At 40.6% G+C, this 27,744-nt stretch overlaps 1 protein-coding gene across 6 annotated transcripts in view; it reads right to left on the bottom strand.

Annotated features, from left to right (window-relative positions):
* The window catches only part of ASH1L (ASH1 like histone lysine methyltransferase), a 332,744-nt gene that overhangs the window by 186,837 nt on the left and 118,163 nt on the right, over window positions 1-27,744 (bottom strand). For all 6 annotated transcript variants that reach the window (XM_032154245.2, XM_032154247.2, XM_032154243.2 and 3 more), the window contains one exon: window positions 3,042-3,560. In XM_032154245.2, the coding sequence (XP_032010136.1) occupies window positions 3,042-3,461 (420 nt within the window). In that variant the 5' untranslated portion in view covers window positions 3,462-3,560. The remainder of the gene's footprint in view (window positions 1-3,041; window positions 3,561-27,744) is intronic.

Below are 27,744 nucleotides of genomic sequence, written 5' to 3'. Positions count from 1 at the left end.
AAATACAGGCGATAAAGGAAAAAATAAATTGGACCCGGTTTTCATCAAAATTGAAAACTTTTTTTTGCATCAGAGGACACAAAAGGAAATGAAAAGACTATCCACAGAATGAGAGAAAATATTTTTAAAATCCTATATACAGATTATATAAAGAACCTGGACAATTCAACAACAAAACACAATTCAAAAGTAGTCAAATAATTTGAACAAACATTTCTTCAAAGAAGATACACAAATGGCCAATAAGCACATGAAAAATTGTTCAACATCATTAGTCATTAAGAAAATGCAAATCAAAAACCACAATGTGCTACAGCTTGAGAACGGGGGTGGGGGGGGGGCCAGTGGGAGGAAGGAAAGAGAGAGAAGGGAAGGAAGAAAAGGAAAGGAAGGGGAGGGAAGAGGGGGGAGAGGCAGAGAGAGGGAGCGGGAGAGGTAGAGGGGAGACAGGAAGGGAGAGGAAGGAATGGAGGGAGGGAGGGAGAGAAGGAGGGAATAAAAATTAAGAAAACCTCATGAAGACTCACAGAAATCAAAAACTCATGCATTGCTGATGGGATATGAAACAGTATAGCCACTGTAAAAGTGTACAGTTCCTGAAAGAGCTAAATAAATAATTACCATATGACCAGCAATTCTATTCCCAAGTAAATATCCAAAAATTCAAAGCAGGAACTTGAACAGATAACTGTATGGCAACATTCACTGTAGCATTATTCATAATAGCCAAATAGTGGATGTGAACCAAGATTCCATCAAGAGATGAATGGATAAAAAATAAAATGGTGGCCGGGTGTGGTGGCTCACGCCTGTCATCCCAGCACTTTGGAAAGCAGAGGTGGGCGGATCACCTGAGGACAGGAGTTTGAGACCAGCCTGAGCAACATGGAGAAACCCCACCTCTACTAAAAAATACAAAAATTAGCCGGGAATGGTGGCACACGCCTGTAATCCCAGCTACTCAAGAGGCTGAGGCAGGAGAATTGCTTGAACCCTGGAGGCGGAGATTGCCATGAGCCGAGATCGCGCCATTGCACTCCAGCCTGGGCAACAAGAGCGAAACTCCATCTCAAAAAATAAATAAATAAATAAAAACAAAGTGGTATATCCACACAATGGATTATTCAGCCATGAAAAGGAATGAAGTTTTGGCACATGCTACAACATGGTTGCACCTTGAGGACATTCTGGTAAATGAAATAAGCCAGACAAATATCATACAATCATACAATAACAAATATTGTATGATTACACCTATATGAGTTAGCTAGAATAGGCAACTTTACAGTTGCTAAAAGTACATTAGAATTTTTTGGGGGGTGAGATGGAGTTTCGCTTTTGTTGCCCAGGCTGGAGTGCAGTGACACAACCTGAGCTCACTGCAACCTCTGCCTCCTGGATTCAAGCGATTCTCCTGCCTCAGCCTCCCAAGGGCTGGGATTACAGGCACCTGCCATCATGGCCAGTTAATTTTTTGTATTTTTAGTAGAGACGGGGTTTCATCATGTTGGCCAGGCTGCTCTCAAACTCCTGACCTCAGGTGATCCACCTGCCTCAGCATGCCAAAGTGCTGGGATTACAGGCGTGAGCTACCACGCCCGGCAAGTACATTAGATATTACCAGTCGCTGGAGACAGAAGAAATGGAAGATATTATTTAATGGTTATGGAGTTTTAATTTGGGAAATGAAAAAGGTTTAGAAATAAATTATTTTGGCTGGACGCAGTGGCTCACACCTGTAATCCCAGTACTTTGGTAGGCTGAGGTGGGTGGATCACCTGAGGTCAGGAGTTTGAGACCAGCCTGGCCAACATGGTGAAACCTCATCTCTACTAAAAATACAAAAATTAGCTGGGTGTGGTGGTGGGCGCCTCTAATCCCAGCTACTCAGGAGGCTGAGGCAGGAGAACCGCTTGAACCCGGGAGGCGGAGGTTGCGGTGAGCCGAGATCACACCACTGCACTCCAGTCTGGGTGACAGAGTGAGACTCCGTCTAAAAAAAAAAAAAAATGCTAGGCGCGGTGGCTCACACCTGTAACCCTAGCACTTTGGGAGGCCGAGGCGGGCGGATCACGAGGTCAGGAGATTGAGACCATCCTGGCTAACACAGTGAAACCCCATCTCTACTAAAAATACAAAAAAATTAGCCGGGCGTTGTGGCAGGCGTCTGCTGTAGTCCCAGCTACTCAAGCGCTGCCAGAATGATGTGAACCTCGGGAGGCGGAGCTTGCAGTCTTGCAGTGAGCCAAGATCGCGCCACTGCACTCCAGCCTGGGCCACAGAGCCAGACTCTGTCTCAAAAAAAAAAAAAAAAAAAAAAAAAAAAGAAAGAAAGAAATGATTTTACATAAATTTTTAAAGCTAATAATGAAATACCCTAAAAATCACTGAATTTAAATGGGTGAACTGTATGGTATGTGAATCATATCTCAATAAAGGTTTATCTTTTTTCGGTCAGACACAGTGGCTTACACCTGTAATCCCAGCATTTTGGAGTTTTGCCTTTAAAAATTGCATAAATAGGTCAGGCGTGGTGGCTCACACCTGTAATCCCAGCACTCTGGGAGGCCGAGGTGGATAGATCACCTGAGGTCAGGAATTTGAGACCAGCCTGGCCAACATGGTGAAACCCCGTTTCTACTAAAAACACAAAATTAGCTAGGTGTGATGGTGGGCGCCTGTAATCCCAAGTACTCGGGAGACTGAGGCAGGAGAACTGCTTGAACCCAGAAGGCAGAGGTTGCCATGAGCCGAGATCACGCCATTGCACTCCAGCCTGGACGACAAAAGCAAAACTTAATCTCAAAAAAATAAATAAATTTTTAAAATAATTTTACAAGTACAAATACATACATGGTTATGCTATTAACTTACATCTTTGACAAGCCTCGGGGCTTACTTTAAGGCTCACAAAAACAAACTATCTGGAAATAACATAGAAAGATGACAATCAAACTCCCGGAAATACATACATAGGATAAAAATTAATAGGGAAATGAAAATATTGTCAATAACCACATATTGTTAGGAATTCTACTTACTCGTTTTGAAGGACAGTGTTCATTCTTTTCTTCTGTCATCTTTCCACTTTTAAGTGCTTTCCTTGGGTGCTTAATAGTTGTTTTTATGGCAGGTCGACATACATAGTTCTCCAAGTTCTTTGGAGGTTTTTTAGTTCTCTTAGCCTGGAGGCCAATTTTCAATTTTAAATTTCCCTCTGAAAAGTTTGTTTCTTTCACTGAAAACTGTTGCTGTGCATCAGTCAAACCATCATCCTTCCCAGCTTCGATGTTTCTTTCTCGATTCCGTTTGCGAAGGTCCTCTTCCTCCTTTGTGTTTTTTTCTAGCTCTACTTCTCTCTTACTGACCAATGTGCCAGTACTGATGGCAGAAGGACTCTTTCTTGAAAAACCTTCGGAATCAGAACCCAATCCTAACATAGCAGTATTTCTAGGGTCCATCACAAGCGTATGTTATTGCCAAGGAATCTTATGAAAATTTTACAGAACTGTGTTCCATAAAAAACAGGGATCTCCAAAACTTGAAACCAGCATCTTTCTCTGCAGAACAGATCATAACAAAAATTTATCAGAAAAGAGGCAACTATTGATTAACATAAGTAATGGGTATAAGGGAAGACAACAAGGAAGTCAACAACTACCCAAAAAAAATCAGTGAGATCAAAACGTTAATTCAAAATAGATTTAAATCCATTTAGTTATAAATACATTTAAAATTCAGAATAAGTTTATCATTCTACAGATATCATAAACAAGCCATAGTGGTATGGTGCAAATGCAAATTTAAGAATCACCAAGAAGCTTCTGAAACTTACAGTCAAGCAAACATTGCCTAAAATAAAAATAATTTCATCTTTTTTGATACTCCATTGACTATGATGGGATTATTACACATTGTATGCCTGCATCAACATATCTCATTCACCCCATAAATATTTAAACATGCTATGTACCTATAAAAATTCTTTTTAAATTATCTCAGGCTGGTTTCAGTATTCTAAACTTTTAGAAGAGATTATCAGGCTTTTTGAGGTTAGGGCTCTCTGATGCAGGAACTTATGCAGATATTATCTTTATTGCTAGGATACAATTCAACTCTGAATTCATTCACTTGTCCATTCAAAAAATATTTCCAAACACCTATCATACGCCAGGCATCATGCTACACTCTGAAAATACATTATTCAACAAAATGAACCCAGTTCCTAAATTTTAAGGTTTATACTCTAGTGAGAAGGGCAAACATTAAGCAAATATTTATACAAATAATCACTGTTGTTATAAGAACTTTAAAAATCAGCAATTTATTTTTACAAGTTTTCCTAATAGCAAATACTCAGTAGGCATGTGTCAATTCCCCAAATACACAAAATGTTTTAAAACTAGCGTGCTAATTTATTATTTTACAATAGGTGATACACCTAATCTGAGAATCTCCACAAGGCACCCCCATTTTAAATATAAAGATCCTCAGGAAACCAGATTACCATATAATCATTAGGGAGACTAGTGAAAATTTTTTTTTTTTTTGAGATGGAGTCTCGCTCTATCGCCCAGGCTGGAGTGCAGTGGCACGATCTCGGTTCACTGCAACCTGCGTCTCCTGGGTTCAAGAGATTCTCCTGCCTCAGCTTCCCAAGTATCGGGCATTACAGGCACAAGCCACCACACTCACCCAGCTAATTTTTGTATTTTTAGTAGAGACGGGGTTTCACCATGTTGGCCAGGCTGGTCTTGAACGCCTGACCTCAGGTGATCTGCCTGCCTTGGCCTCCCAAAGTGCTAGGACTACGGGTGTGAGCCACCGTGCCCAGCCAGAGACTATTGAATATATTAATAAAACCAAAACAAAACAAGTCAGTATTCTTGAAGACTGGCAGACTAGTCTTCATGTCAAACATATGTCTGACTCAAGATCTAGAACTAGTATCTGGAAAACGGAGAACATCTTATCCCTTAGAAAGTTCCATTTATGAAGTAGATTATTTTAAACTATGTGCCCTGAGACTTTTCATTCCAACAAGAGAGTAAGATTCTTGTCCAGGCATGGTGGCTCACACTTATAATCCCAGCACTTTCAGGCGCTGAGGTGGGTGGACTCTTTGAGCCCAGGAGTTTGAGACCAGACTGGGCAACATGGCAAAATCCTGTCTCTAAAAAAGTACGGCCGGGCGCGGTGGCTCACGCTTGTAATCCCAGCACTTTGGGAGGCCGAGGCGGGCGGATCACAAGGTCAGGAGATCGAGACCACGGTGAAACCCCGTCTCTACTAAAAAATACAAAAAAAAAAATTAGCCGGGCGTGGTGGCGGGCAGGCGCCTGTAGTCCCAGCTACTCGGAGAGGCTGAGGCAGGAGAATGGCGTGAACCCGGGAGGTGGAGCTTGCAGTGAGCTGAGATTGCGCCACTGCACTCCAGCCTGGGCGACAGAGCGAGACTCCATCTCAAAAAAAAAAAAAAAGTACAAAAATTAGCAGGGTGTGGTGGCACACACCTGTAGTCCCAGCTCTCAGGGGACTGAGGTGGGAGATCTCTTGAACCTTGAAGGTCGAGGCTGCAGTGAGCTGTGATCAAGCCACTGCACTCCAACCTGGGCAACAGGGCAAGACCCTGTCTCAAGTGAAAAATAAATAGTTGTCTTATGACTTCTACAAGGAATGTAAGTAAAATACCTCGCCACATAGCGAGGGCTCAATAAAAGGTACTGGCTGCATGTGGTGTCTCAAGCCTGTAATCTCAGCACTTTGGGGGGCCAAGGCAGGTGCATCACTTGAGGTCACGAGTTCGAGACTAGCCTGGTCAACATGTCGAAACCCGTCTCTACTAAAAGTACAAAAATCAGCTGAGTGTGGTGGCAGGTGCCTGTAATTCCAACTACTCAGGAGGCTGAGGCATCACAATCACTTGAACCTGGCAGGTGGAGGATGCAGTGAGCCAAGATCATGCCACTGCACTCCAGGCCAGGTGACAGAGCAAGAAAAAAAAAGGTACCAATAATTTAGTAGTAGTAGGAACAGCAGCAGTGTTTATAAGTACACAACAAATATTGGCCGATTGGGTAACTCCTTAGCTTGTTATTGCTCCATTCAATCATATAAACAGCTGGAAAACTAATCTTCCAATCATTTCACTCTGATGATTCTTGTCTACCATTTCATGTGTTAACATTTCACAATGGTATTCAAGGCTTTTAATAATCTCACTCCCTCTAACTATTCAAACTTGTTTATCTTTACTTCCCAACACACACCCACTATCATTTAGTCAATTCAGTTTTCTTTACTGTCCCTAACAAATCATGTTCATTTCTGCTTATGTGTCATATAAACATACACACTCTTCCTTTAAATGTACAAAGTAGGCCGGGCGCGGTGGCTCATGCCTGTAATCCCAGCACTTTGGGAGGCTGAGGTGGGCGGATCAGGAGGTCAGGAGATCGAGGCCATCCTAGCTAACACGGTGAAACCCCATCTTTAAAAATATATATATAAAAATTAGCCAGGCGTGGTGGCGGTCACCTGTAGTCCTAGCTACTCGGAAGGCTGAGGCAGGAGAATGGTGTGAACTTGGGAAGCAGAGCTTGCAGTGAGCCGAGATCGTGCCACTGCACTCCAGCCTGGTCAACAGAGCAAGACTCCATCTCAAAAAAAAAAAAAAAAAAAAAAAAAAAAAGTGCAAAGTTAGCTGTGCACAGTAGCTCACACCTACAATCCCAGCACTTTGGGAGACTAAAGTGGGAGGATGGCTTTAGCCCAGGAGTTCAAAGCCAGCATGGACAACATAGTGAGACCTCATCTCTACAAAAAAAAATAAAAAATTAGCCAGGTGTGTGGCGTCATGTGCCTATAATCCCAGCTACTCAAGAGGCTGAGATGGGAAGATGGCTTGAGCCCAGGAAGTTGAGGTTACACTGAGCCATGATTATACCACTACACTCTAGCTTGGGCAACTGAGCAAGACCCTGTCTCAAAAAAATAAATACATAATTAGGGAAGGGAGAAAAAATAAATAATAAAATGCTGTGTATAAAAAGTAATTAAAATAACCCAAATGTTTTTTTAAAAACAAATAATAATTTTAAAAGTTCAAATCCTGCCTGGGCATGGTGGCTCACGCCTGTATTACTGGCACTTTGGAAGGCTAAGGCAGGAAGATCACTTGAGCTTAAGAGTTTGAGACCAGTCTAGCAAACACAGCAAGACCCTCTCTCTACAAAAAATAAAAAATTAGAGAAATGCAAATCAAAACCACAATGAGATACCATCTCACACCAGTTAGAATGGCCATCATTAAAAAGTCAGGAAACAACAGGTGCTGGAGAGGATGTGGAGAAATAGGAACACTTTTACACTGTTGGTGGGACTGTAAGCTAGTTCAACCATTGTGGAAGTCAGTGTGGTGATTCCTCAGGGATCTAGAACTAGAAATACCACCTGACCCAGCCATCCCATTACTGGGTATATACCCAAAGGACTATAAATCATGCTGCTATAAAGACACATGCACACATATGTTTATTGCGGCACTATTCACAATAGTAAAGACTTGGAACCAACCCAAATGTCCAACAACGATAGACTGGATTAAGAAAATGTGGCACATACACACCATGGAATACTATGCAGCCATAAAAAATGATGAGTTCATGTCCTTTGTAGGGACATGGATGAAGCTGGAAACCATCATTCTCAGTAAACTATCGCAAGGACAAAAAACCAAACACCGCATGTTCTCGCTCATAGATGGGAATTGAACAATGAGAACACATGGACACAGGAAGGGGAACATCACACTCTGGGGACTGTTGTGGGGTGGGGGAAGTGGGGAGGGACAGCATTAGATGATATACCTAATGCTAAATGACGAGTTAATGGGTGCAGCACACCAACATGGCACATGGATACATAGGTAACAAACCTGCACATTGTGCACATGCACCCTAAAACTAAAAAAAAATAATAAATTAAAAAAAAAATTAGCCCAGCATGGTGGTGCACACCTAAAGTCCCAGCTACTCGGGAGGATGAGGTAAGAAGATGGCTGGAGCCTAGGAAATCGAGGCTGCAGTGAGCCATGTTCATGCCTCCGGACTCCAGCCCGGGCAACAGAGCGAGACCCTATCTGAGACCCTATCTCAAAAAGTAAATTAAAAAAATAAACTCTAATACAGAAAATAAAAAGTATAAAGTCCTATCTTCTCCATGATGGGCTCACAATCCTGAAGTCCAAAAAACTCTGAAATCCAAGTTTTTTCAAAACCTAGTGACAAAACTTGACATGGACCCATTTTAGTCTTAATTACCCTAATTTCCATGAATAATGATAAATTACAACGCAGAAGTATTAATGGGCTTAAGTTAGTAAGGGATCTACTACTCCCAAACACCACAGTGCCACTTCACCCAATCTACATTTCTAAAAGCCAAAAAAAAAAAAAAAAGAAGAAAAAATAAGAAAAAAGAAAAACATGTGTAACACTTGCAGGGAATTTTTTTAAAAAGAAATAAAAAAACTTACGGCACCAACATTTGGATAATGGATTCTAGACCTATGTTCTCAGACCTATATTTAAGCTTGCACTGACCTGATCCATCCCTGAATATTTATGATCCATATAAGATCACAATTAGGGCAATTAATTTTTTTTCTTGTTCTGTATTTGTCAGCTATACCCCTCCTCAACAGATTAAGTCCTCCCACCTCCCATCCCACCCCCTCAGATACCAAAATCTGAGTATGCTCAAGTCACTTATATAAAATGGTGTGGTATTTGCATACAGCCTGTACACATTCTCCTGTATACTTGAAATCATCTCTGGATTACTTATAATACCTAATATAATGTAAATGATATATAAATAGTTATTAAACTGTATTTTAAATTTTTGTATTTTTTTATTATTGTATTGTTATTTTTAATTTTTTTGTAATATTTTTCATCCGCAGTTGGTTGAATCCGCAGGTAAGGAATCACAGATAGGGAAGGCCAACTGTATAATTAAAACATAAGCTTCATGAGGATAGTAACCTCTTCTGGCTTGCTCACCATTGTATCCCCAGCACCTGAAATAATGAATAGCACAAATTTTAGTACCCAATAAATAGCTGAATAAATGAGTGAATTTTAAGGTTCCTGTAGCTTCTAATACAATGATTGGCATGTCGCAAATGTCTTTTTTCCTGTTTTACATAACTTTATCTTGTGTTACAATGAGAAAACTATACACAAGCTTTTTCTTAATATGTTGATTATATTTCATACAGGTGGTTTTCTGTAAATTTACTAAAATATCCTAATTTCAGCACTAACATACTTCCAAATCCTATTTTATACATCCTCTGTCTCTGTACCATCATAGCTAGTCTAAGAAAAACAATAACGTTCAATGATCTCATTTTACATTCCTGACGACTAACCTTGAGTAAGCCCTTGGTGCTGCCAATACACTTCCCTAATCCGTTCCCTCTACCACTCTCCTAAAAAACTATTTCATCCCATCTCCCCTTTCTTCATTGTCACTAATTTTGCTTCCTATCTGATCACAGCAGTAGTCAGATAGGAAGCAGTAACAAACAGAAGAAAACTGCCACAAGTGCCCACCATATATCTACCTACCTTCCTACCTGTGTCTGTTCCTATAGATTCTGCCTGCCTTCCTATCACAATATATAAACGATCTCTCCTTTCAACCTCTTCATTTAGGCAGCTATCTCCTTTCTCTCTCACATCATCCATTTCTCACATTTCCTCTGAATAATGTCAATAAGCCTGAAACCAAAAACATACTATAATATCTCTCATGGAAGAAAATTCCTCTTAGCCGAGCACGATGGCTCACACCTGTAATCCCAACACTTGGGAGGCCAAGGTGGGCAGACCTCACTTGAGGTCAGATACTCAAGACCAGCTTGGCCAACATGGTGAAACCCCATCTCTACCAAAAATATAAGAAATTAGCCAGGTGTGGTGGCGCATGCCTGTAATCCCAGCTACTCAGGAGGCTGAGGCAGGAGAGTTGCTTGAACCCAGGAGGCAGAGGTTGCAGTGAGCCAAGATGGTGCCACTGCACTCCAGCCTGGGTGACAGAGCGAGACTCTGTCTCAAAAAAAAAAAAAAAAGAAAACAAAAAAAGAAAATTCCTCTTGACTCCACATCCTCCACCATCTTCCCATTTCTCTGTTCCTCTTCACAACAAAATTGTTAGAATTCTCTATATTGTCTATTCTCCCTGACCTCCAATCCTTACTTTTCTTTTCTCTTGAACATACTGATTATATTTTCACTGCCACCCCTCCATAGAAACTGCTAGTCAAGGTCACCAACAACCTCCACATTGCTAAGAAGAATGATCAATTCTCAGTCCTCTCATCTTACCTGACCTATCAATAGAATTTGGCACAGCTAAAGAGCTCCCTCGCTACTTCACTTGACTTATGGGATACTTTTTTTTTTTTTTTTTTGAGTCAAGGTCTCTCTCTCCTGCCTCAGACCCCAAGTAGCTATTCCAAGTAGCTAGAAATACAGGCATGTGCCACCATGCCCAATTTTTTTTCACTGTTTTAGAGACAGGTTCTCACTAGGTTGCCCAGGCTAGTCTTCAAGTCCTGGCCTCAAGCGATCCACCGACCTCAGACTCCTGAGTAGCTGGGATGACAGGCACGAGTCACTGTGCCCAGCTCTGGGACTCCTCTCTTGATTGTTCTTCCTCACTGGCTAGTCACCCTCAGTCTCCTTTGCAGGTTCTTTCCTTCCTCCATGACCTTTAAATACTGGAGTGATGCAAGGTACCTGGACCTCTTCCTTTTTCTATCTACACTCAGTTCCCAAATGACCAGATCCAATCTTACGGCTTTAAATTTCATCTAACATTGATGATTCACAAATTTCTATCTTCAGATAGAGACTAGCTGAGACCTCTTTCTGGAACTTTAGATTCACGTATCTAAATGCTTACTTGACACACTGACTGGACTGTGTAATAGATAGGCACTTAATATGTTTAAAATCAATTCATCTTTGCCCACTGCCCCAAATCTATTCTTCCTACAGGTTTCATTTCAAAATATGGTAATTCCAACAAGAAATATTTAGGCCAAAAATCTCTACCCATCCTTGTTTTTTCTCTCAAACCCCTCATGTCCATTTGGTCAGCTAAGTTTGTCAGCTTTACCTTCAAAATGTATGCAGAATCTAACCAGTTCTCATTACTTTCACAGCTATCAGATCCAAGTGATAATAAATATGTGAATGGATTATTGCAATAGCTTTTTTTTTTTTTTTAAGAAAGAGGTTTGTTTAAAGGAATTGCTCACATGATCATGGAAGCTGGACAGTCCCAAAATCTGCAGGGTGGGTCAGCGGCAGGCTGGAGACCCAGGAAGACCCAATGTTTTCATTCTGCTGGCAGACTTGCCTCTTACTGAGGAGAGGTCAATCTTTTGTTCTATTAATGCCTTCAGTTGAGTAGATGAAGTTCCTCCCCAACATTATGGAGGGTGATCTGCTTAACTCGAAGTCCATCGATTTATTGATTTTTTTAATATATTTTTTATTCTAAGTTCAAGGGTACATGTGCAGGTTTGTTACGTAGGTAAACTTGTGTCATGGGGGTTTATTTCATCACCCAGGTATTAAGCCTAGTACCCATTAGTTATTATTTCTGATTCTCTCCCTCTTCCCACCCTCCACCCTCCAATAAGCCCCAGTGTGTGTTGTTCCCCTCTATGTGTCCATGTGTTGTCATCATTTAGCTCCCATTTATATGTGAGAACATACAGTATTTGATTTTCTATTCCTGCATTAGTTTGTAAAAGATAATGGTCCTCCATCCATGATCCTGTAAAGTACATGATCTCATTTTTTTTGTGACTCCATGGCATTTCATGATGTATATGTACTACATTTTCTTTATCCAGTCTACCATTGGTTGGCATTTAGGTTAATCCCATGTCTTTGCTATTGTGAATAGTGCTGCAATGAAGATATGCGTGCATCTGTCTTTATTATTTATATTCCTTTGGGTATATACCCAGTAATGGGACTGCTGAGTCAAATGGTATTTCCATTTTTAGGTCTTTTGAGGGATGACCACAGTCTTCCACAATGGCTTAACTAATTTACACTCCCACCAACAGTGTATAAGCGCTCCTTTTTCTCTGCAACCTTGCCAGCATCTTTTTTTTTTTTTGACTTTTTAATAGTAGCCATTCTGACTGAAGTGAGATGGTATCTCACTGTGATTTTGATTTGCATGTCTTGAATGACCAGTGATGTTGAGCTTTTTCTCATGATTGTTGGCTGCATGTATGTCTTCTTTTGAGAAGTGTCTGTTCATGTCCTTTACCCACTTTTTAATCTTTTTTTTTCTCATAGATTTGCTTAAGTTCCTTACAGATGCTGATATTAGACCTTTGTCAGATGCATGACTTGCAAAATGCAACACGCTACTAACTGGTTCCTTGCTTCAACCCTCATATCTCTTCCAGTCTTCTCAATTCAGTAGCAGGGTGATCCTTTCAAAGCGTGAGTCAGATCATGTCACTCCTCTGTTCAAAACCCTTTTGTAGGCTTCCTATCTCCCTCAAAGCAGAAGCCAAAATTTTTTAAATGGTCTGAAGATCCAATTTAATTTGTCCTAAAGTCCTCTCTACCTCTCTTCCATCTCCTACCAGTCTCCTCGTTTAGTTCCAAGAAGGATGTACAAAAGTTTCCCTTCTGGCGGAGGTTGCAGTGAGCCGAGATTGCGCCACTGCACTCCAGCCTAGGCAATAGAGCGAGACTCTGACTCAAAAAAATAAAAAAAATAAAAAAGAAGTTTCCCTTCTGTTTCTCAAACACAACAAAAATACTCTTTACCTTGGGACCTTTGCATTTACCACTCCGCTTGATAGAACACCCTTTCCCCAGATAATTGCATATCTTGCTCTTTCACTTCCTTCATATCTTTGCCTAAATGTAATTTTATAGAAGAAGCATTTCCTAAAAAAAACACCTATCCCACCACTACCCTCTACTCACACTCAGTATCCTATTTTATTCTCATACTCTTCTTACCACCTGGTGTACTATATATTTGTTGTCTACATCTTTCCATTGAAATTTGAACTCTACCAGGAAATAGACTTATCAGTTTGGTTCACTGCTATATCCCAGCATGTAGAACAGTAGCTGGCATATAGTAGGTGTTCAATAAATATTTGTAGAATTAATACCCTGAATTATGTGGGTTATATTTTACCAGCTTCAAATTGTCCCCTGTCTAGGCCAGGCTCAGTGGCTCACACCTGTAATCCCAGCACTTTGGGAGGCCAAGGCAGGCAGATCACTTGAGGTCAGGAGTTTTAGAACAGCCTGGCCAACATGGTGAAACCCCGTCTCTACTAAAAAAAAAAAAATACAAAAATTAGCTGGGCATGGTGGCACGCTCCTGTAATCTCAGATACTCAGGAGGCTGAGGCAGGAGAATCGTTTGAACACAGAAGGTGGAGGTTGCAGTGAGCCGAGACTGTGCCACTGCACTCCAGCCTGGGTGACAGACCAAGACTCTGTCTCAGGAAGGAAAAAAAAAATCAAAAAATTAGCTGGGCATGGTGGCACATGCCTATTGTCCCAGCTACCCAGGAGGCTAAGGTGGGAGGATCACCTGAGTCTAGGAGGTCGAGGCTGCAGTGAGCCATGATCACAGCACTGTACTCTAGCCTGGGCAATCAAACAATAAGCTGTGTATGGTGGGACACACCTGTAGTCCTAGCTACCCCAGAGGCACTCCAGCCTGGCCAACAGAGTGACACTCTGTCTCAATCAATCAATCAATATTAAAAAATTAGCTGGGTGTGGTGGGACACACCTGTAGGCCTAGTTACTCTGGAGGCTGAGATGAGAAGATCACATGAGCCCAAGTGTTCGAGACTGGAGTGAGCTAGAATTGTGCCACTGGGCTCCAGTCTGGGCAATAAAGAGAGACCCCATCTCAAAAAACAGATGTAACAAAAAACCCACAAAATTTTACAATTTGAAAAAAAAAAAAAAAAGGATTGCTTTTATATTCATTACTCACAAATGCATACATTTTAAATTTTCCCATTACAATTTTTGTAATGAAAGAATTCCATGTCTTAATATGTATAACTGCAAAATTTATATGTATAAATGAAGAATTTCAGCATTTTTCCAAAGAATTCTTTTTCTTTTTTTTTTTTTTGAAACAGTCTCACTCTGTCACCCAGGCTGGAGTGCAGTGCCATGATCTCGGCTCACTGCAACCTCCGCCTCCTGGGTTCAAGCAAAGAATTCATTTTTTATCTGCACTTAATTCCCTTTCAAAACATTACAGAGAAAGGTTTGAGAGAAACAGGATTCTCATTTTAAAAATGAAAAAAAATTTTAAAACCTTAATCCAAGTGACACATATTATTACATAAATAGCAGAGTACCAATAAACTGAAAAGAGATTTGAAAACATTTATTTCCCCCCCTAAAAATGTATATGAGAAGAGAGAAATACTACATTTCACTAACATGATCAAGGAGAAAAATGAACAGTATGCTTACAGGCATATTTTGAGAATCCATTTAGGTAGTAAAACTGGAAAATCATGATTGGCAAACCCCACATACCAAATTTAAGAGTTTCTAGTCAAGATAAACCCAAATTCTGAAGATATTTCACAACAGAGTGCTTTTTATCTGCTAAATGTAAACTGCTTGAAAAACAGTCCCTACAGCAGCTGCCAGAATGCTGTTTTTTGAACTTTCAAAGCAATGTTCTTTGAGAATATCATTCTTTCAGCTTTTGGAAAAATATCTAAACAATCTAGGTTTTTCATCCAGGGGCAAGGATGCCATGTTGTAACACAACTTATTCTGGTTTCTACTACAATATATTCAACTTAAAATACATTTCCAAGGAAAAACAGACCTAAGACTGCTAGAATCTCTTCACTTAAACAGGCAAATTCAACATTCATCTTACATGCAATTTTGGGATTTATGTTTTCAAATCTCTGGAACAATGTGGAACAGTCTGGTCCAAATTCAAAGGAAAGTAACACTGTACCTACAGCATTAAATGCTTTTGCACAAATCATTACAGCATTAAGTAAACTCTTTAGAAAATTACTAACTATATATTTTTAAAAAAGAAAATTACTAATTATATTAATAGGACATATACATTGTATAAAAATAAAGTATGATAATCTAACAATATGTTAAAAACTACCTTGTACACCAATCAGATAGAGAGCCAAATCATGAGTGAACTCCCATTCACAATTGCTTCAAAGAGAATAAAATACCTAGGAATCCAACTTACAAGGGATGTGAAGGACCTCTTCAAGGAGAACTACAAACCACTGCTCAATGAAATAAAAGAGGATACAAATGGAAGAACATTCCATGCTCATGGGTTGGAAGAATCAATATCGTGAAAATGGCCATACTGCCCAAAGTAATTTATAGATTCAATGCCATCCCCATCAAGCTACCAATGACTTTCTTCACAGAATTGGAAAAAACTACTTTAAAGTTCATATGGAACCAAAAAAGAGGCCGCATCGCCAAGTCAATCCTAAGCCAAAAGAACAAAGATGGAGGCATCACGCTACCTGACTTCAAACTATACTACAAGGCTACAGTAACCAAAACAGCATGGTACTGGTACCACAACAGAGACATAGATCAATGGAACAGAACAGAGTCCTCAGAAATGATGCTGCATGTCTACAACTATCTGATCTTTGACAAACCTGACAAAAACAAGAAATGGGGAAAGGATTCCCTATTTAATAAATGGTGCTGGGAAAACTGGCTAGCCATATGTAGAAAGCTGAAACTGGATCCCTTCCTTACACCTTATACAAAAATTAATTCAAGATGGATTAAAGACTTAAATGTTAGACCTAAAACCATTAAAATCCGACAAGAAAACCTAGGCAATACCATTCAGGACATAGGCGTGGGCAAGGACTTCATGTCTAAAACACCAAAAGCAATGGCAACAAAAGCCAAAGTTGACAAATGGGATCTAATTAAACTAAAGAGCTTCTGCACAGCAAAAGAAACTACCATCAGAGTGAACAGGCAACCTACAGAATGGGAGAAAATTTTTGCAACCTACTCATCTGACAAAGGGCTAATATTCAGAATCTACAATGAACTCAAACAAATTTACAAGAAAAAAACAAACAACCCCATCAAAAAGTGGGCGAAGGACATGAACAGACACTTCTCAAAAGAAGACATCTATGCAGCCAAAAAACACATGAAAAAATGCTCATCATCACTGGCCATCAGAGAAATGCAAATCAAAACCACAGTAAGATACCATCTCACACCAGTTAGAATGGCCATCATTGAAAAGTCAGGAAACAACAGGTGCTGGAGAGGATGTGGAGAAATAGGAACACTTTTACACTGTTGGTGGGACTGTAAACTAGTTCAACCATCGTGGAAGTCAGTGTGGCGATTCCTCAGGGATCTAGAACTGGAAATACCATTTGACCCAGCCATCCCATTACTGGGTATATACCCAAAGGACTATAAATCATGCTGCTATAAAGACACATGCACACATATGTTTATTGCGGCACTATTCACAATAGTAAAGACTTGGAACCAACCCAAATGTCCAACAACGATAGACTGGATTAAGAAAATGTGGCACATATACACCATGGAATACTATGCAGCCACAAAAAATGATGAGTTCATGTCCTTTGTAGGGACATGGATGAAACTGGAAAACATCATTCTCAGTAAACTATCGCAAGGACAAAAAACCAAACACCGCATGTTCTCACTCATAGGTGGGAATTGAACAATGAGAACTCATGGACACAGGAAGGGGAACATCAAACTCCGGGGACTGTTGGGGGTGGGGGAGGGACAGCATTAGGAAATATACCTAATGCTAAATGACGAGTTAATGGGTGCAGCAAAACAACATGGCACATGGATACATATGTAACAAACTTGCACATTGTGCACATGTACCCTAAAACCTAAAGTATAATAAAAAAAAAAAACTACCTACAAATTTACAAATACATATTCTCTACAAAATGAAGACCTCTATCCACCCCCACACCTGCCATTCTAATCCCACATCCAAGTAACAAACAGTGGATCTGATAAAAATTAACTAATACACTGCTATTAATATAGTGGTCTGGGCTGGGCGTGGTTGCTCATGCCTATAAATCCCAGCACTTTGGGAGGCTGAGGCGAGCGGATCACCTGAGGTCAGGAATTCAAGACCAGCCTGGCCAACGTGGTGAAAACTCCATCTCTACTAAAAATACAAAAATTAGCCAGACATGGTGGCAGTTGCCTGTCATCCCAGCTACTCAGGAGGCTGAGGCAGAAGAATCACTTGAACCCAGGAGGCAGAGGTTGCAGTGAGCCGAGATTGTGCCACTGCACTCCAGCCTGGGCAACAGAGCGAGAAAAAAAAATATATATATATATATATATATATAAAAAAATATGCGTGTGTGTGTGTGTATATATGTATGTATGTGTATATATATGTGTGTATGTGTATGTGAGTGTGTGTGTGTGTGTGTGTGTGTGTGTGTGTGTGTGTGTTGGTGGGGAAGGTCTGGTCTGAGATACAGAACTACTCTGGAAGACAACTATGTTTGGAAATCATTTTATATGTAAATACCCCATCTATTTTCAGGGGTAGAAAGGGAATAGCCATGCTTTGATGGAACACTATTCAGCAAAACAATATAAAATCAACCAAATTTTTTTAAGTACTACAAATGAGTCCTCACAGTGAATTTAGCATCAGTAAAAGTAATAAAATACTTACTGAGTTCTTAATATGTACAAAGCTCTATGCCAAATGTTTTACATATATTATCTCATTTAAGGCTCACAATCAGCATGTGGTAGTTACTATTATTATTCCCTTTTTAGAGATGAAAAGATAGGCTAATGGCCAATAAAAGGCAGAATCAGGTCTGTTTTGCTCCTCTTAACCACTATGCTTTGCTGCCTCCCAAAGATCATCTTTAGGCTAGACATGGTGGCTCACGCCTGTAATCACAGCACTTTGGGAGGCCGAGGTGGGTAGATCACGAGGTCAGGAATTTGAGACCAGCCTGGCCAATATGGTGAAACCCTGTCTCCACTTAAAAAAAAAAAAAAAAAATACAAAAATTAGCCAGGCATGGTGGTGCGCACCTGTAGTCCTAGCTACTCAGGAGGCTGAGGCAGAAGAATCACCTGAACCTGGCAGGCGAAGGTTGCAGTGAGCCGAGATCGCACCACTGCACTCCATTCAGCCTGGATGACAGAGCGAGACTCCATCTCAAAAAAAAAGATCATCTTTAGTCTTGATCTTATTATTTCTCTCTGCTACATTTGGCGTATTTGCTACGTTTGAAACTCTTTGGTTTCTATGATACATTCTACTGGTTCTCCCAACACCTCTCCAACCATTTCATCATTTCCTTTATGGATTCATCATTCTTAATCTATTCCTTCATTCATTCAACAAATGTTTTCTGAGAGCCTTGAAATATGTTTTGAGAATTTTGACACACACTGTAGATACAGTCATGAGTAATACAAACATGGTCCTTGGTCTCATGAACTTTAAGTGCTTTTTTCCTTTCCTTTAAAATTTTTTATTGTATTTATTTATTTTATTTATTTATTTATTTTTTTTTTGAGAGTTCCCAGCTGCTTGAGCCCAGAAGGTCAAGGCTATAGAAAGCCATGGTGGTGCCATTGCACTCCCGGCTGGAAACAGGCCGAGATCCAATCCCAAAAAAGAAAAAAAAAAAAGAATTTGGAATTCAAAAAGAAGGTATTAAAGGGCTCTGAGAAGGACAATAACAAGATACAAGCTTACATTTTTAGAAACATCTCTGTTTGCTGAGGAAGGAAGATTATTACAAAGACAGCAAAAGTTGGTTCTGGAATACCAGTCATAATATCAGCATACTAGATTAGGATGGTAACACTAGAAATAGAGAAAAACAGGTGGATTTAAGAGACATGTTAGAGGTTTGTCAATATAATGTGAGAGGATGAGGGTGGAAAAAACTGAAGACTTGAGCAAATGGTAAATGGTATGGTGGTACCATTTGGAGACTCATTCAACAATTTTTTTTTTTTTTTTTTTTTTTGAGCTGGAGTCTCGCTCTGTCGCCCAGGCTGGAGTGCAGTGGTGCAATCTCGGCTCACTGCAAGCTCCGCCTCCCAGGTTCACACCATTCTCCTGCCTCAGCCTCCCGAGTAGCTGAGACTACAGGCGCCCGCCACCACGCCCGGCTAATTTTTTGTATTTTTAGTAGAGACGGGGTTTCACCGTGGTCTCGATCTCCTGACCTCGTGATCTGCCCACCTCGGCCTCCCAAAGTGCTGGGATTACAAGCGTGAGCCACCACGCCCGGCCTAACAAATATTTACTGAGTTATGTATCAAGAACTAGAGATACAATAGTAAAAAATATAGACAAAAACTCTTGCATTGTGGGGCCGATATTCTAGAAGTATGCCAGGATGAGACAGAAAGGGAATATCAAAGGGTTCAGTAATAAGTACATTAAATTTTAGGTACCTGTGAAACATTTAAGTGGAAAGTCAAAGAGAGAGCTGAAAATATATGTATATGCTATATACAGAGGGAGGCAGTGTAACAACACACAAATGAAAAAGTTAATGGAATTTTATAAGATTTTTAGCCTGGAAGAACAATGAAGAACAATCTTTTTCTTTTTAGATAAGTAAACCTATTTAAAATTGCCATGTTATAGATTAAACAATGCAGGTAGATTGTTAGCTTAAAACAAGTAAAATCTGGCCGGGTGCGGTGGCTCACGCCCGTAACCCCAGCACTTTGGGAGGCCAAGGCGGGTGGATCACCTGAGGTCAGGAGCAAGACCAGCCTAGCCAACACAGTGAAACTCTTGTCTCTACTAAAAATACAAAAATTAGCGGGACGTGGTGGCACATGCCTGTAATCCCAACTACTCAGGAGGCTGAGGCAGGAGAACCACTTCAACCCAGGAGGCAGAGGTTGTGGTGAGCCAAGATCGTGCCATTGCACTCCAGCCTGGGCAACAATAGTAAAACTCCATATCAAAAAAAAAAAAAAAGTAAAATCTAACTTGTCTTATCTGAGGAATTTTTTTTTTTTTTTTTTTTTTTTTAAAGACTGGGTTTTGCTCTGTTGACAAGGCTGGAATGCAGTGGCATCTTCTTAGCTCATTGCAGCCTCGAACTCTGGAGCTCAAACGATTCTCTCACCTCAGCCTCCCGCGCAGCTAACAGGGGGCAAGCCACCATGCCTGCTCATCTGCAAGGAATTTTTGTTTTCCTTTGTGATCTTTATTAAACATGGCTACAGACTTTTTATTTCTAAACATTACAACATTATTTCTTAACATTAAAAACCAGTTATAGGCGGGTGTGGTGGTTCACGACTGTAATCCCAACACTTTGGGAGGCCAAGGCAAGACGACTGCTTGAACTCAGGAACTTGAGGCCACAGTGAGCTAAGAAAATATCACTGCATTTCAGCCTTGGCAACAGGGCAAGACCCCATCTCTAATTTTTTTTTTTTTTTTTTTTTCCCAGAAGGAGTCTCACTCTTTCACCCAGGCTGGAGTGCAGTGGCGCAATCTCGGCTCACTGCAGGCTCTGCCCGCTGGGGTTCACGCCATTCTCCTGCCTCAGCCTCCCGCGTAGCTGGGACTACAGGCGCCCGCCACCTCGCCCGGCTAATTTTTTGTATTTTTAGTAGAGACGGGGTTTCACCGTGTTAGCCAGGATGGTCTCGATCTCCTGACCTCGTGATCTGCCCACCTCAGCCTCCCAAAGTGCTGGGATTACAGGCGTGAGCCACTGCGCCCGGCCCCGACCCCATCTCTTAAAAAAAAAAAAAAAAAGGTATAAATTAACGACACAACATTTTATTTAAAAATTTATAGCACATTAGGCCAGGCATGGTGGCTCACCCCTGTAATCCCAGCACTTGGGAGGTGGAGGCAGGCAGATCACCTGAGGTTGGGTTGGGAGTTTGAGACCAGCCTGACCAACATGGAAAAACACTGTCTCTAATAAAAATACAAAATTAGCCAGGCGTGGTGGCGCATGCCTGTAATCCCAGCTACTCAGGACGCTGAGGCAGGAGAATCTCTTGAACCTGGGAGGCGGAGGCTGCAGTGAGCCGAGATCGCGCCATTGCACTCCAGCCTGGGCAACAAGAGCGAAACTCCATCTCAAAAAAAAAAAAAAAAAAATTATAGCACATTATTCATTTAAATTTGTGCTAGGTTTCACACTCTTTAAAATTTCCACAGATAACCATCATATTTCTTAGGATATATCAAACTAGCTAAGTAATCACATACCCAGGAAATGGAAGCTCTAGTCAAGCCAAAAAGTAAGTGCGAAGGTCTTGAGGTGGAAGTATTTTTGTTGTGTTTCAGAAACAGAATGGACATCTTTGCCCAACCCCGCTTCCTGGAACTGAATGAGTATGCAGACTGAGAGGGCATGCAGGACTTATACAGAGGGCCTTGCAGACTTATAAAGACTTTAGCTTTTACTCTGAGATAGGAAGCCATCAAAATGGTTTTAAGAAATGACATGATCTGACTCAGGCCTTGAAAAGATCATCTGCTACTGAATTGAGATGACAAATTTTTGGCCTAATAACTTGTTATCATCCTTGACTCCTTCCTTTATCTCAAATCCTACACACGCAGTCTGTCAGCAAAATCTGTCAGCTTTACCTTCAAAACATATGCAGTCATCATTTCTCACTACTCAACAGCTCCCATATATGAATATGCTACGTCTGTCAAAAGTAGAACCCATGCTTTTAATACTTCCACATAATGAGGGAGGCTAATCCAGAAGGACTGCTCAAGCCCAGCAGTTCAAGGCTGCAGTGAGCTGTGATCATGCCACTGCACTCCAGCCTGGGTGACAGAGTGAGAACCAGTCTCTACAAAAAGTTAAAAGAAAAAAGAAAGAAATTCAACACAGAAAGGCAATTATTTATCAAATGTTATCAAACAAACCCAAAGAAGTCAAAACTCCCTAAAATATGCCTGCAGTGCATTTGCTGCCTAGAGTTTAAAGCTGATAGACTTCAAGATTAAGAGGTAATTTCAAGGGATTAAATATTACAATGATTATATCTGAAAACCAAAAGCTTGGGCATTATTCACTCACTGAAATGAATTTAAAGAAACAAACAAGAAGAGTATTTGGGTATCTTGGGAGTGTTTTTCAAACTCCACTAACTTTTATCTACCTTAGTCCTACAAGGTGCCATACACTATGCTTAAGTGGTTTCACTTATTGTCTCATTTGTTTCATTCTGACAATAATCTTATTAGATTTAACTAATCACATTTTATAGATGAGCAAACAGGCTTCGAAATGTGATTAACTCTAAGACTGTAAAATTAGTAAATAGAAGAACGTGGATTGAATGCAATCTTCTCACTCCAAATCTGCTACAAGATATCCATCTGCAAGAAAAGAACTCAGACCCTTACCTCACATCATACACAAAAATTAACTCAAGTGGATCACAGATCTAAATTCGAAAACGAACTATAAAATTCCTAAAAGAAAATGTGGAAGGAAATCTTTGTGACCTTGGGTTAGGCAAAATTTCTTAGATATGACAGCATGATTTATTTTTTTTAAAAAAGCTGGTAAACTGAACTTCACCAAAACTATAAACTTCTGTCCTTCAAAAAGGCAGTAGTAAGAAAATGAACACAAGACACAAACTACTACAGGTTACTATGATAGTACACATTCCTGCCACCTCTCTGGAAGCCACTCCTGAGTCTTATCTGCTGATCTGATTTGGCCTACCAGACTTCCAGATGTTGGAATTCCTTAGGTTCAGTCAGTCTTTTCCTTCTCTAAAATATTTTGGTATTTTTAAAAATTTTTAATTTTTATTTTTTGAGATGGAGTCTCACTCTGTCACCCAGGCTGGAGTGCAGTGACACCATCTTGGCTCACTGCAACCTCCGCCTCCTGGGTTCAAGTGAGTCTCCTGCCTCAGCCTCCCAAGTGGCTGGGACTACAGGTGCGCATCACCAGGCCAGGCTAATTTTTGTATCTTCAGTAATTTTATTCTGCATTTTAGAGATGGGGTTTCACCATTTTAGCCAGGTTGGTCTTGAACATCTGACCTCAAGTGATCTGCCCACCTCAGCCACCCAAAGTGCTGGGATTACAGGCATGAGCTATGGCACCTGGCCTTCTTTTTTTTTTTTTTTTTTTTTTTTTTTTTTTTTTTTTTTTGAGATGGAGTCTCACTCTGTCACCCAGCCTGGAGTGCAGTGGCGCAATCTCAGCTCATTGCAACCTCTGCCTTCTGGGTTCAAGCGAGTCTCCTGCCTCAGCCTCCCGAGTAGCTGGGACTACAGGAACGCACCACCACACCCGGCTAATTTTTTATATCTTCAGTAGAGACAAGGTTTCACTATATTGAACTCCTGATCTCGTGATCTGCCCGCCTTGGCCTTCCAAAGTGCTGGGATTACAGGTGTGAACCACTGTACCCAGCCTTTTTTTTTTTTTTTTTTTTTAAATAAAGACGGCTCTGTCATCTGGCCTGGGGTACAGTGGCATAATAATAGCTTACTGCAGCCTCCAACTCCTGTGCTCAAGGGATCCTCCCACCTCAGCTTCCCAAGTAATAGGGACCATAGGCATGTGCCACTGCACCTGGCTCCTACTCTAGATTCTTTCCCTGTGTAATTTATTATACTACTTAAGACTTTTAAGCTCCAGGCAGTATATCTGAAACCTGGTTCAATATCTTTACAAAGTTTAATCCTCCTCCAATCTTTCCAATTTCAGTACCACCAACTGCTCAAGTCAGAGCTACTACTAGTCAAACTACTACAGGTTACTATGATAGTACACATTACTGCCACCTCTCTGGAAGCCACTCCTGAGTCTTATCTGCTGAACTGATTTGGCCTACCAGACTCCCAGATGTTGGAATTCCTTAGGTTCAGTCAGTCTTTTCCTTCTCTAAAATATTTTCTTTTTTAATTTTTTAATTTTTATTTATTTTTTATTTTTTGAGATGGAGTCTCACTCTGTCACCCAGGCTGGAGTGCAGTGGCACTCATCCTGACTATTCTCACTCCCTTATTGTCAACCTTCAACCTAACACCAAAACTTCTGAATGTCACATAAATCTGTGATTACATATAGTTCCTCTCCAATTCTCCCACTGACTTGTCCAAAAAAACCAACAATTCTCACCCAGAATATAGCAACAGCCCTGTAACTTCTTTGTACATCTACCTTGCTCTCCTCCAGCCCAAGCTACATCCAGAAAGGTGTTTTATTTTATATGTATATTTTGTTGTTGTTGTTTGAGAAAAAGTCTTGCTCTGTCACCCAAGCTGGAGAGCAGTGGCACAATCATAGTTCACTGCAGTCCCAACCTCCTGGGCCCAAGCAGCCTTAGCCTCCTGAGTAGCTGGGACTACAGGCACACACCAACCATGCCCAGCCAATTTTTTATTTTTGTAGAGACAGTGTCTTGCTATGTTGCCCAGGCTGGTCTCGAACTCCTGGGCTCAAACGATCTTCCAGCCTCGGCCTCCCAAAGTGCTGGGAATGCAGGCGTGAGCCACTAGAGATTGTTTTTCTCGAAGGCCCAGTGGCTCACGCCTGTAATCCCAGCACATTGAGGCCAAGGCAGGAAGACTGCTTGACCCCAGGATTTTGAGACCAGCCTGGGCAACACAGCAAGACCTCATCTCTACTAAAAATAAAAAATATAAAAAATCAGCTAGGTATGGTGGCACACCCACCTGTAGTACCAGCTACTTAGGAGGCTCAGGTGGGAGGATTCCTTGAGCCCAGGAGGTCAAGGCTGCAGTGAGCTATGATCGCACCACTGCACTCCAGCCTAGGTGACAGAGCAAGACCTTGTCTCAAAAAAAAAAAAAAAAAAATCTGATTATGTAATTTCCCTGCTTAAAATCTTTGAATGTTTTCTCACTGCCCTTCATATATAAAAGTCCCTAATCACACTCATAACTTGTAGCTTACAATCTGCAGCAATTAATTTTGTGCAAAGTACTCACTGCCTCAGTTCTCTCAAATGTGAGTAGAAATTGTTGTAAGGGTTCAATAAACTAAGATATGAAAAGTACTTAGAACAGCACTTCACACATATATCACTGTTTACTTTTTGTTGTTGTTAACTGTCCCTACATATCTCTGGCCTCACCATTCCCCACACCGTTGTGAGCAGAGCAAGAGCAAATAACCACCACCAAAAAAAAGCAAGCACTCAGCTGGGTGCAGTTACTCACACCTGTGATCCCAGCACTTTGGGAGGCCAAGGCAGGCGACTGCTTGAGTCTAAGAGTTTGAGATCAGCCTGGCAACACATCAAAACTCCATCTCTACAAAAAATGCAAAAATTAGCTGGATATGGTGGCTCATGCCTGTAGTCCCAGCTACTTGGGAGGCTGAGGTGGAAGGATCGCTTGAGCCTGGGAAGTCAAGGCTGCAGCAAGCTAAGATCACACCACTGCACTCCAGCCTGAGTGACAACACGAGACCCTGTCTTAACAACAACAACAACAACAAAAAAAAAACAACAAAAAAAGCAAACACTTATACATCTGTGATATATGTGTTTGAAGCACTTTTCAGTTCCCAAATAACTGTTTTCCCTCCTTTAAAACATACGGTTAGTTCTCTCTGCCTGGAACTCTCTTCCAGCATCTTTCCATATGACTACTTCTCTTCCTTTCCATCTTAGTTTAAAGGTCATTCCCTCGGGGAGACATTTCCTATTCCCCTAGACTTGGGAGGCTGAGGCGGGAGGATGGCTTGAGTCTGGCAGATCACCCTGCTAAGTGCATATCCATACTATAAGTCTCTTAATATGCATTATACCAATTAAGTTACTTAATATCCATATCTTCCACTAGACCATGCACTCCATGAGAATAAAAATCCTGTTTGCTGTATTCACTGCTATATCCTTAGCAAAGCGCCTAGACCATAAAGGGCATTAAAAAAAGATCTATTGAATGAATAAGCAAACATTAATTCTGCATTTTAAAACATGTATATAGATAAAAGAGAACAGGCAAAATGAAACTTAAAATACTAAAAATTGATATTTTTCTTTAAATATTATATAAACTTTCCAGTTTTTATAATTTAAAAAATAAGCAGTATATACACCATGTAATGTGCTTTCCAAAGGTAAAAGAGTAACCCATGCCCTAATTAGTTTGAAGATATTTTACATGAAACTACTAAGTCACTGATACTATATAAGTCACTAAAATCACAAAAAATTAGAATAGCTTCATGAAGATACCAACAAAATTGGAAGCAATTTCTACAATATAAACTATACTTACAAAGTTAGACTTTTTTACTCAACTGTAGAACCCTTCACTGAAAAGATGACAATCAGTAACCATTTCTAACTCTCAAAGTACTGATATCCAATAAATCTAGTCAGTTTCATATTTATGTCCTCTATATATTTCTTAAATTTCAAGAAGCTGCTGATTTTAAGAAGCTTCATGAATCAATAACCATATTTTTAGGGGTGAGGGAGCACTACAAGGTTAAATGTAAACATCAATTATGTTATTTCCTAATTTCAGAAACATTAAACTGGGAGGAAAGTATGCGTCTCATGACCAAGAAAATACTGTATTATACCAACAACTCCTTCTAGAAACTTAGAACAGGAAAGTGAAATAGACATAAATTTCCAATTAGCAAGTCACAAGGGGAAAAGTAAGCCCCAGAAAGCAGTCCCAAGGCTAAAAATCTTGAGGGAAAAATTATACTCAGGCTGCCATACAGATTATCTAATCAAACCTTACTTAGCTTGCCTGAACAGCAAAGTTAAAATAGATCAAAAATATAACTGCAATTCTGTTTTGTTAAAAAAGGTGAGGGGGATAGGAATGTAGGAACGTGTTTCCAAGAAATATACAGGAACACTGATCTCAATCTTTAGGGAATTCTAAAATGACAACAGGAAGGAAGTTCAAGTTGTATCACAAAGATTTTCCCATTAATAAATTATTACATTTTGGGCCAGGCACAGTGGCTTACGCCTGTAATCCCAGCACTTTGGGAGTCTGAGGCAGGCGGATCACGAGGTCAGGAGATCCGGACCATCCTGGCTAACATGGTGAAACCCCGTCTCTATCAAAAACACAAAAAATTAGCCAGGCATGGTGGTGGGCGCCTGTAATCCCAGCTACTCGAGAGGCTGAGGCAGGAGAATGGCATGAACCCGAGAGGCAGAGCTTGCAGTGAGCCCAGATTGCGCCACTGCACTCCAGCCTGGGCAACAGAGCGAGACTCTGTCATAACTAACTAACTAACTAACTAAATAAATAAATAAATAAATAAATACATTTTGACAATGATTGCAGCCTGTCAACCAAAGGCCACTGAACATGCTTATATTTTAAACAAAAGAGCCACTTCTAAGAAGGCAAAATTCATGCTGTAATTAGATTTTTTTTTTTTTTTTTTGAGAAGGAGTCTCATTCTGTCACCCAGGCTGGAGTGCAGTGGTACAATCTTGGCTCACTGCAACCTCCACCTCCCGGGTTCAAGTGATTCTCCTGCCTCAGCCTCCTGAGTAGCTGGGATTACATGTGCCCGCCACCATGCCCAGCTAATTTTCTGTATTTTTAGTACAGACAGGGTTTCATCAT

Source organism: Hylobates moloch, unplaced genomic scaffold (assembly GCF_009828535.3).
Source record: "Hylobates moloch isolate HMO894 unplaced genomic scaffold, HMol_V3 SCAFFOLD_5, whole genome shotgun sequence".
In the NCBI taxonomy this organism is placed as follows: Eukaryota; Metazoa; Chordata; class Mammalia; order Primates; family Hylobatidae; genus Hylobates; species Hylobates moloch.
The sequence above is the reverse complement of the archived record's forward strand: the minus strand, read 5'-3'. Positions and strand labels throughout refer to the sequence as shown.